The sequence below is a fragment of the Poecilia mexicana genome, unplaced genomic scaffold (genome assembly GCF_051168715.1).
Source record: "Poecilia mexicana isolate PSO_F unplaced genomic scaffold, ASM5116871v1 scaffold_15, whole genome shotgun sequence".
In the NCBI taxonomy this organism is placed as follows: domain Eukaryota; kingdom Metazoa; phylum Chordata; class Actinopteri; order Cyprinodontiformes; family Poeciliidae; genus Poecilia; species Poecilia mexicana.
Window position 1 is genome coordinate 30,029,423 of NW_028263384.1, and position 11,111 is coordinate 30,040,533.

The window sequence follows — 11,111 nt, forward strand, 5'->3', positions numbered from 1 at the left end:
AGAACCCATAAAAACTTCCTTAGCAACTACTTTTTAAGACTCCTATTCTTCCAACCCAGAAAAGGAATTAGAGCAGAGGATACTCACTTATATTTATCTACCAACCCTGAACAGCAGTATCTAGTTTATTTACTTTGGATCAACATTATTAGCTTTTTCTCCTTTTGCTTTTCCCTATGGTTTTTTATTTTGTTTATATTTCTTTTTAAACCCTGTAAAGCACTTTGTATGGCCTTGTTGCTGAAAATGTGCTATATAAATAAAATTACCTTTTATCTTTAAATCAGTCTCATAATTCAAAAATACACTGATCAAAATTCAAAAATGCACATTACAAGATTCACATTTTTAGTTTTGATGCGAACACAAATATAGCTTGATTTACAATTTTCTGGTCTGTGAGCTGTGGTGCATTTGTGTGTACATTTTATTATTTTATGAAGAATCAACAACAAGCGGGACACAATCGTGAGGTGGAATAAAATTTATTGGATATTTTAAACTTTTTTAACAAAAACTGCAAAGTGGAATGTGCAATATTATTTGGCCCCTTTACTTTCAGTGCACCAAACTCACTCCAGAAGTTCAGTTAGGATCTCTGAATAATCCAGTGTTGTCCTAAATGTCTGATGATGATAAATTAACGAGTATCACACACGACACTGTGGCAAAACTTATTTGCAAGTTTCAGAAAGCTGAAAACGTTGCAGATCAACTACAAAATAGTCCAAGACATGCAGCGATTACAGTCCCACAAAAATAAAAATGGCTGTCCAATATAAAATGTTTATTTTTTCTATGAATGGAAACTTATGGCCCACCCTGTATAAGACAATAAATCACAGTTCTATTTCATCCAATTGTTCAGAAGTGAAAAATTTGTCCAAAATATCTTCTATATAATGAAAGTTATGACTGTAACTATGGTTCTATGGATCCTGGATGACCGCCAGAGGTGGTGCTTAAAACAATGAATGATCACTCTTGTGCATGCACACAGGTAGAGAATCTTATACCAACATGGTGACGTGAAACCCGGTGACACCGGTAAGTCTATATAGTCACGTGACAATGACAATTTAGTATATTTTCAACTTCTCACATGCAGGTTGAACATGTGGTAAGACATTTGATTCTTTGGTTGTCGCTGGTAGCCTCGAGACTACGGTCGGAGCTGCGAGGATCACCTCGCCCTCCAGTGGCTGCACAAGCTCTTCTTTGATGCAACTTTTGTTCTTCAATTGGTAAGTTGTTTTTTTTTTCTTTTTAATCAGCAGGAACGACAGTGCATTCGCTTCCCGTGTCAGTTTCCCTATTACTGGTGGTCCGGCGTTAGCCGATTCCGACTAGCTTGTTTAGCCGTATCGGCACAGGTGGCAGCCGCGTTAGGACTGCCTTTACTTTGTTGTATTGCAGCCATTTTCGGGCTTGATTTTTCTTTAATTGTGCCGCCGTATTTGGCTTGTCTTTATTTTATTATCGTAGCCGTTTTCGGGCTTGCTTTTGTTTACATTGTGCTACCTCCATTCCCTTTCCTTCCCATCATCCTCATTTTCCTCTTCCTTTCCCCCATCTCATAACCATGCATGACTCCTTTCTGCTGCAGGTTCCATCTGATAGGCCATATGTGGGCTTGGGAAATTAGAGCAGAACAAATTTTCCTGAAGACAATCCTCAATGTTGAGTCTTCATCTCCTAAGCCCTCATCATTCTCCCCAGATGACCAAGCCAAGCTCATTCATCCCTTCACACCTTTATTCCTTTGTCCTTTCCCTTCATCTCTTCATTCTCTTCCTGCTATAAATGTACATCTTTGTGGCATGGTTCTTGCTAGTGAAAATACATATTAACATACAGTACATATCACATTCTGTAAACATTATGCATGCATAGCTCTTATTAATTGTAATAATAAGGGCTATGCATTTATTAAACAGAAGAACCAGGTATTCCAACCCACCTTCAAAGTTAAAATAAGTTCAGAATTTTAAAAAAGTGTAATAAGTAAGATCAAATGTTGCTTGAGTCAAGCTAACTGCTCAGAATTATCTTGCATTTGTTTCAGCTGAAATTAGTTCATACTGATGAAGATAAGTTAATTTAATATTCTAACTTTATTAATAATATTCTCAGGAGGTGGGATGTTATGGTAGTGACTGGGTTAGTACAGGTTGCTGTAACATCATCTGGTGTTTAAAATGGGTAACTGAGACAATGAATGAAGAAGAGTTGCTACGTTAAAATGGAGCTGTCTGAGTCAATTCATAGTAATGCAATAGAGAATTAGAACTAACAAAGCCATTTACACAGATATGGCAGGTAGACAGCTCACCTTTCTGATGATGGAGGTTCAAAATAGTCAGCAAGATGAGTTGGCCAGAGAACTCCACAGGAACTTGAGCGAGGTTCTAGGTTTGTTTCTGGTTTTTGTTGGAATATCAAATAAGATCTGACAAAAGAAACATTTCGGTGAAACACCTTTTGTAGAATTTTGCTTTTAAGATCATGTTTAATATGACTGACCAGGGGTACCGCCAGGAATCTTGGGCCCCCTGACAAAATATTTGATTGCACCCCCCCCCCCCGCCCCTCTAAAGCTGCTGTTACAATTTTTTGAGTCTATTTGACCCATAAAAAGCGTCACAATTTTAAAGGCTGCATCTGCCTTGCTTTCTTTGGTCCAATACTGATGATTAGCACAATATTTACTGCTCATGAATTTTACATCCAACGGTCCACATCCAGTATGCAGGTAGGTTGCTTAAATGTTTTCTTAGTTTTAGATACTGGAATGTCTCTCTGCATGAGTAACAGTCAAATGCAACATGCAACTACACATCCAGCAATCCAGACCTCTAAAAATGCTATGTAGCTGCATTTTATTCAAGCTGCAGTACATAACTAATAAAAAATGTTTTCTCCATATTTGGTAAAGCTGTCATGATGTTGTAGCAGTTTGTTATGAGACAGATAATCTGTGAAAACAATCAATCTCCTCCACCTCCTTCCTGAACTATTACTGGTTAAAGTAATGCAGCATTCCGACCAAAACAACCAATCAGAACCAGTAGGAAGCTGTTGGCGCTGTCAGTTAGCCTCATTCACTCACTGCTAAATGTGCTAATGGTGGAGAAACAACGTATCATTACAAGAAACCGTTTATCTGCCGTTGTTCTAACACAGGGGTGTCAAACTCCAGTCCTCAAGGGCCGCTGTCCTGAAGTTTTTAGATGTGCCACAGGTACAAAACACTGGAATGAAATGGCTTAATTACCTCCTCCTTGTGTAGATCAGTTCTCCAGAGCCTTGCTAATGACCTAATTATTCTATTCAGGTGTGGTGCTGCAGAGGCACATCTAAAAGTTGCAGGACAGCGGCCCTCGAGGACTGGAGTTTGACACCTGTGCTCTAACAGATAGCCATACGCTGTCAGGATCATAGACATAACATAAGAATAGACCCTCATGGACCGCTCTCGCCTATTGTCGCTGACGAGATTTAGGGCGGCCATCTTGGAGCGGTCCTCCACTCCACTCAGCGTTATGTGTTTAGCAGCACAATGACGTATCAGCGGATTTAATCGATCATAACACACTTTTTGTTACTGTAAACCATATTGAAACATCTATCAAAGCTACATTTATAAACAATTGTATTTTTAAGTATGTTTTTAATACATAGTTCATCATATTTAAATATGCTTAGTGGCTATAACAATAGAATAGGAATGGAATATTCTGATATCGATGTATGAAGAGCATATTACAAAGCACACAGCCGTTCATAATTTATTTAATAAATTATTTAGTAATATCAATACATATTTTATATAACTATACAAACACAAATAAATAATGATTAATAGAGAATAATTATATATATATATCTCCCTTCTCACCCTCCGCAGGTTCTCTCTCTCTCTCTCTCTCTCTCTCTCTCTTTCTCTTTCTCTCTCTCTCTCACACACACACACATCCTCTGAGCTCGGGTCCTCTACCAGAGGCCTGGGAGCTTGAGGTTCTCCTCCAGTATCTTGGCTGTGCCTAGAACTGCACATTTCTGGACTGAGATGTCTGATGTTGTTCCTGGGATCTGTTTGAGCCACTGCTCCAGTTTGGGGGTGACTGCCCCGAGGGCCCCGATGACCACAGGCACCACTGTGGTCTTCACCTTCCAGGCCTTCTCCAGTTCCTCTCTGAGGCCCTGGTATTTCTCCAGTTTCTCCTTTTTCCTGATGTTGTGGTCACTTGGTATTGCTACATCCACCACAACGGCTTTCCTCTGTTCTTTGTCCACCACCACAATGTCCGGTTGGTTCTCCATTACCATCTTGTCTGTCTGGATCTGGAAGTCCCACAGGATCTTAGCTCGGTCATTCTCCACCACCTTTGGGGGTGTTCCCCACTTTGACCTCGGGGCTTACAGTCCATATTCGGCCCAGATGTTCCTGTACACTATGCCCGCCACTTGGTTATGTCGTTCCATGTACGCTTTCCCTGCCAGCATCTTGCACCCTGCTGTTATGTGCTGGACTGTCTCAGAGGCCTCCTTGCACAACCTACACCTTGGGTCTTGTCTGGTGTGGTAGATCTGAGCTTCTATTGCTCTGGTGTTTAGGGCCTGTTCCTGAGCGGCCAGGATGAGGGCCTCCGTGCTGTCCTTGAGTCCAGCTTTCTCCAGCCATTGGTAGGATTTCCTGATATCAGCCACTTCAGTTATTTGTCGGTGGTACATCCCATGTAGGGGCTTGTCCTCCCATGATGGTTCCTCCAGCACCTTGTCCTCTGTTCCCCATTGCCTGAGACATTCGTTGAGCACATCGTCCGTTGCGGCTTTGTCCTTGATGTATTTATGGATCTTGGATGTTTCATCCTGGACAGTGGCTCTCACACTCACTAGTCCTCTGCCTCCTTCCTTACGGCTCGTGTACAGTCTCAGGGTGCTGGATTTGGGGTGGAACCCTCCATGCATGGTTAGTAGCTTCCGAGTCTTAACATCCGCGTGGCCTTTATCTCTTCCACTGGCCAGCTAATTATTCCGGCAGGGTATCTGATTACTGGTAAGGCATAGCTGTTTATTGCACGGATCTTGTTCTTGCCATTGAGCTGGCTTCTCAGGACTTGCCTTATTCGTTGGAGGTATTTGGCTGTGGCTCCTGTCCTTGTGACCTCATCGAGGTTGCCATTTGCTTGCTGTATTCCCAGGTACTTGTAGCTGTGCTCTATGTCTGCAATTGTTCCCTCTGGGAGTGAGACCCCTTCTGTGTGGACGACCTTCCCTCTCTTTGTAACCATCCGGCCACACTTCTCTAGTCCGAATGACATCCCAATGTCAGTGCTGTAGATCCTGGTGGTGTGGATCAGTGAGTCGATGTCTCGCTCGCTCCTGGCGTACAGCTTGATGTCATCCATGTAGAGGAGGTGACTGATTGTGGCCCCATTCTTGAGTCGGTATCCCCACTCTGTATGCCTATGCAGAACAGCAGTGTGGACAGAGCATCTCCTTGGTATATGCCACATTTGATGGACACAGCCCCATCGAGTTTGCAATGAAGGCTCTTGGAGTCCTATTGATGTTGTACATCTCTAAGCATTCAATGATCCAGGTGTGTGGCATTGAGTCATAGGCTTTCTTGTAATCAATCCAAGCGGTGCACAGGTTGGTGTGTCGGGTTTTGCAGTCTCGGGCGACTGTGTGGTCTACAAGGAGTTGGTGTTTGGCTCCTCTGCTATTTATGCCAATGCCCTTCTGTGCCGTGCTCATGTATTTCCATATGCCTTTCCAGTATTGTTCAGTCTCCAGCCTTGGTGGGTCTGCTCTGTTGTTAGTACCCTGCCATTGAGAGTACACTTTAGCTGGTTGGGTGGAGAAGAGCTGGTTAATCCTCCTGGCTTCATTTTCTCTTGTGTATCTCTTTAGGCGGCTGGCCAAGGCTTGGAGCCTTTGTTTGGCAGTTTCGAGTGCTTCAGGTATGGGCATCTGGCTGTACTTCTTGGATACTGATCTTTTCATTGCACCCCTTAGGAGCTCTGACAGCTGGCTCACTTCCCTCCTTGTTATCTTGATCTTAGCCTCTAACCGTCTTTTCCATGGTGGATATTGGGTCTCATGGTTGCTCTTATAGCCAAGCATCTCAAGGATCACTGATGCTGAGTTGTATATCAGTTCATTGGTTTCTGTTATGGTGTTGGTAGGGATCGTTCTCAATGCTGCATTCACATCTTCAATGAGACTTTCTGATGGTACTTCACTCAGCCGTTGTAATTGGCATTGGGGTTGTTTGGTGTTCATTTGGGCCACGATTCTCTCTCTCAGGTCAGTTGCTGCCTCGTTCAGCTCAGATGGTTCGTTCACATAATGTACATAGAAATCTTTCTTATGTGGACAAAAATAAAGATTAAAAAATAAAATGCTTTTGGGGGCCCCCCGGTGGCCACGGTCGGTACCGCACTACACGGTATCATGAGCTGCAATGAGCATCCAAACGTCCAAAGCTCCGGTGGAAGATAAGTTAGCAAAACAATGTCGCAAAAAAGGACTTATCCTTCAGGGAGGGAGAAAAGAAAGAGGAAGAAAAGAAAAGGAGAGAGAATAGAATAAAGACAAGATAAAGGTATGTTTTTCTTGGTAATGTCATGTTTATCAGAAAGATTTGTGGAGCCACTAATAGAAAATTAGCTTGATAGCGACCTGGAACTGTCCAGTTCAACAGCCAAACATTTATGCTACAATGTTTGTATTTATGTGAAACTGAGTTTTAACTTTAAATTAGTTGATTTTCCTGGTTGGCCCTAAGTGTTTCTGAGGGTTTTTTGGCTTCAAAATGGCATGTTTGATAATATCTGATGATTAAAATTCTCAATGTTTAACATTGTTTCGCAAAATGTTTTCATATCAGGTTACATGACTCCTGCATTAATATATCAATGAGTTACTCTAAGCTGAAGTTGGAGATATGTTGTTTGCTGCTAAGCATCATAATTTATGTGGCTAAAAATATATATTTTAATACATCAATGTTAGGATCTGTGTTTTCTGTGTAGTTTCTGTCTGTCTAGTCCTGTTTTCCCCCGAGTCTGTCTTGATTGATCCCAGCTGTGTGTCGTTCCTGTGATTACCCTCCCTGTGTATTTAGTCCCACCTGTTGTTAGTGTTCCTTGTCGGATCCTTGTCGTCTTATCTCCCCCTCGTCTCACGTCTGTGTTCTGTTCCTGTGCTGCCAGTGATTTTTTGTTGTTCCTCCTGGTTTTTCATTAAATTATTACTTTTCATCATGACTACCTGGGTTCCCCGGCGTCTCTCTCACCACCACCAACAACCACAAATCGTGACAATCAACTTATAAGATATGTAAAACTTCTCCTGTTGAAATTATTCGAAGGCTCAATATCAGCCCAGGACCGGTGTTTTATGGCTTGTAATTACACCTAAAATATGTTAATTTAATCAAAGTATGTCATGAATATGTGGTGCACTGATTGCATTTTATGTCTTTAAAGAGTCTAACCTGCAGATTCATATTTTGGCTGATACCATTTTGTTGGTCTGAAATGCCACTAAATATAGCAAGAAAGTTGCTGAGTTGGTGACAGTGGGGTGACTTTGCAGTTTTTTATTACCAACTTCCTTTCAATGACTGAAGATGAAGAAACTTTTCAGTAGATGATTTAATGTTCTCAAGAATCAAGGAAGGAAGTCCAGATTTGCTCAGTGATTCTTCATACGATGGACCTTATTCGAACATCGAAGGTCAACCAATTACATTTATATTTAATTAGACATATATGAGAAAAACATGACATTTATTAGTAAGAGAGACATTTCAAACTGACTCAGTTTCCATGGTTACAGCAGTTAGAAACAGCTCACCTCTCTGATGATGGAGGTCCAGAAGATTTAAAGTCAATGAAACGATCCACTGGCCAGTTGAGGTACATGCAGCTGGTTTCTGGTGCTGATTTGTGTCTCCGATGGATCCTGACAACAAAAACTCTTCTTAAAACATCTTCTCTGCAGTTTTACTTCAAATATCATTTTTAATGTGACTGTAAAACAAAGAGCTGTGAGACCCAACAGAACCAGACAGATCATCAACAGAACCGGTCCGATCCTCCAACATGTTCCTGATCATTGGTCCTCCTGAATAATGTCCAGTCATCTGATTCTGAGACAAACATGTTGGTTTAAATGACTGAGGACAGTTTGGTGATGTTGGTGTTGAGCTCTGACATGAAGAAGAACCAGGAGTCGGTTCCCTCTGATCCAAGAGGTTCTGATGGAGCTTCATTCAGAACCAGATGGTCCGTTAGAGACCCACTGCTGGATCAGATACACATGAGATGGATCCACCTGTAAAAATCTTTATTTTGACTATTTAATCCTCCATCCAAGCTGCTGGGCTTAGTCTGCAGATTTTAGACTAAAGTCTTTGTTTCTCTTGGTCTGAGTAAGATTTTAGTTCATTTTATCCGTGTTCTTATTTTTCTTGTTGACATATTTAGCTTAGTTCAGCATAAATTTGTTGAAAAACTAAACTAAGTTAAAATTCACTTTCATCTTTGTGTGTTAATAATAATAATAATAATAATAATACATTGTATTTGTAGGCGCCTAAGTTAAGATAAAAACAAAGAAAATTGAAATACATAGTAAAAATCAAGTACAAAATAAGACTTAAAAAACACTATGCAATTGCAATCAAAGACTGTAAGCTACTTGAAACAGATGGTCTTTGAGTTTGGACTTAAAGTGCGACAAAGAGTTGATGTTACGGAGATCAGGTGAAAGTGAGTTCCAGAGTTTGGGAGCAGAGCGACTAAATGTTCTGCTCCCCATAGTGACAAGAAGACAAGCAGGGGAAACAGTTAGATGAACAGAAGAAGAGGATCTGAGGGTATTTGTGTAATTCATATGAACAGAAAAATAACCTCAATGCATGAAATTCAGTCTTAATGTTTCCATGAACTTGGCCACAATGTCTGTCACCATGTGACAGACATAAATAGAACAGTTACAGCAGGTAGAAACAGCTCACCTCTCTGACGGTGGAGGTCCAGGAGATTTAAAGTCAGGGAAGTCATCCATTGACCAGTCGCTCTTTAAGGACACACAGCTGGGTTCTGGTTCTGGTTCTGGTTTGAGTCTCTGATGGATCCTGACAGAAACATGAGGATTAAAACCCATTCTGTGAGGTTCTGTTTACATACCAGCCAACATTTCCATCATGGACCCATCTGGACCAGAACCGGGCTGAGGCTGGTGATTCTCTCCATCTGTGTCCTGCTGGAGCCCAGAGCTCTGACCAACAGGCTGCTGTCACTCAGCTGCTTCTGCATCACTGACTTGCTGTCTGGAAGAAACACTGATACCAGGCTGAGCTGCTCTGTTCAGTCTGGATGACGCAGCAAAGAGGAGCAGCAGCAGCTTCATCACCACGTCTGTTTGGGCCTGATGTAGTGAACGCTGTGTGAAAAGGGCTGTGGACACTTAGAGATGGTGACCTCACCTCTGACCTTTGCTCTGGCTCCCATCTTCCCCACACAGAGTGGTTTTAGAGGGAGGGACTCCCTCCTCTCTGTCCTCACACTGATCCATGCTGCTGAATTCACTTCAGCTCACACACACTTTCTGGCTTCACCTGCAGAGGAAACACACATCATTCATCAGCTCTGATCATCCTTTACATCATTAGAGCTGGAAAAAGACCAGCTGCTCCTCCTCTGATTGGCTCTTCTCTGCTTCATGTCAGTGTCAGTTGGATGCAGTCAGACAGCAGAGAGGCAGAGGAAGCTGCATCAGCTGCTGCACTTCTACTATCAGTCCACTAGATGGAGACACGGAGCTACATTTACATTCACTGATTCACTCTGAACATCAGAAACTATTTATTTGTCGTGTTACTGAAATTGTATTCAATCTGTAGATAATCGACTTGTCTTATCAAATATGAATTATTCAATAATTTACTTCTAGTCTTCGGCTAGTGTTGACCGGGTTGGAGTTTTGGACACACCCATAAATGGTGGAGACCAGAGTTTGATTCCAGGAAAAAAAATATGGCGCAGTTTGTTCAAAGAAGAAAACAAGAAACATCGGCTATTCATCATGTTGTTTGATTCCAGTTCATCAATAATCTAATAATCCTGTAGATTAAAATCCAACCAGCACAGATGAAACTTTGGACTGAAATCAGAAGTGAACATTTTCTCCAAACATCAGAGAGAAACAAGCAGGAAAGTTCCTGAAGACAAAGTTCAAGTAGGAAATAAAACAAACTTACAGTTTGTTCAAATGGTCCAAGAGTAGAAGGTCATCTGAACAGACTGAGATCCACCAGAACCACAGTAGAACCGGACTGGAGAACTGGACAAGTGAGTTTAAACTGAAAGTACATGTGAGGATTGTTGCGCAACTGATGACGTCACAGCTCACCTGGTTTGTAGTTTCCTCTTTCACAGCAGCAGAACCAGGAAGTAAAAGGTCTGCAGTGAAATCAGAAGCAGGTTGATAAAGTCTTCATGAGGAAGGAGAAAAGTTCTGATGAAAATGTTTCATGATGGATCATGAGGAGAAATGAGGTATTGATGTGTGCAAGCGCATTACCACAAGGTAGGATGGATTTATGGATAGCACAGATAATTAGAACACTTGTTTCTGCTTTCACTGGGAACCAACTGGACTGTTTATTGGTTAGATTTGTCTCCCTCTGGTGGTGAAACTATAACCTGCATGATGTCTGATTATTAAAGCCACATGAAGTGTTTCTAAATTATCCAAATCTGTGAGTGATGGTAAAAAGTTAGCAGGACCAGAATCTGTTCTGAGGTTTCATTGATCAGGGCATGAATAAAAGCCCATCTGTTCCTCAGCAGCTCTGAAAATGAGCCCAGTACAACAGCAGCACAGATTAATTACATCGAGGCATTATGTACTGAACAGAACCGGAACCAAAAAGCAGTGAGAGAAAAACTAAATTCATCCTTTCTGCTTTCACAGCAGGTCAAAGGTCAGCCACTGCAATGAGCTACTGATCAGATTGAAATCTGCACTTTAACCATTTTTTATTCCTTTAAGACTCACAGTTCTGTGTGTTTTAATATCAAACATGTTTT

The 11,111-nt window shown here is 41.6% G+C and overlaps 1 protein-coding gene across 3 annotated transcripts in view; it reads right to left on the reverse strand.

The window, feature by feature from the left end:
• The window catches only part of LOC148155398 (NLR family CARD domain-containing protein 3-like), a 57,846-nt gene extending 47,454 nt beyond the window's left edge, over positions 1-10,392 (reverse strand). For 2 of the 3 annotated variants that reach the window (XM_088013234.1, XM_088013232.1), the window contains exons 1-5: positions 10,280-10,392; positions 9,506-9,637; positions 9,035-9,154; positions 7,870-7,977; positions 2,333-2,449 (exon numbers count right to left, since the gene is read on the reverse strand). In XM_088013234.1, the coding sequence (XP_087869360.1) occupies positions 2,333-2,449; positions 7,870-7,977; positions 9,035-9,154; positions 9,506-9,594 (434 nt within the window). In that variant the 5' untranslated portion in view covers positions 9,595-9,637; positions 10,280-10,392. The remainder of the gene's footprint in view (positions 1-2,332; positions 2,450-7,869; positions 7,978-9,034; positions 9,155-9,505; positions 9,638-10,279) is intronic. The other variant, XM_088013233.1, reaches the window with a different exon arrangement.
• Positions 10,393-11,111: the final 719 nt, after the last annotated feature.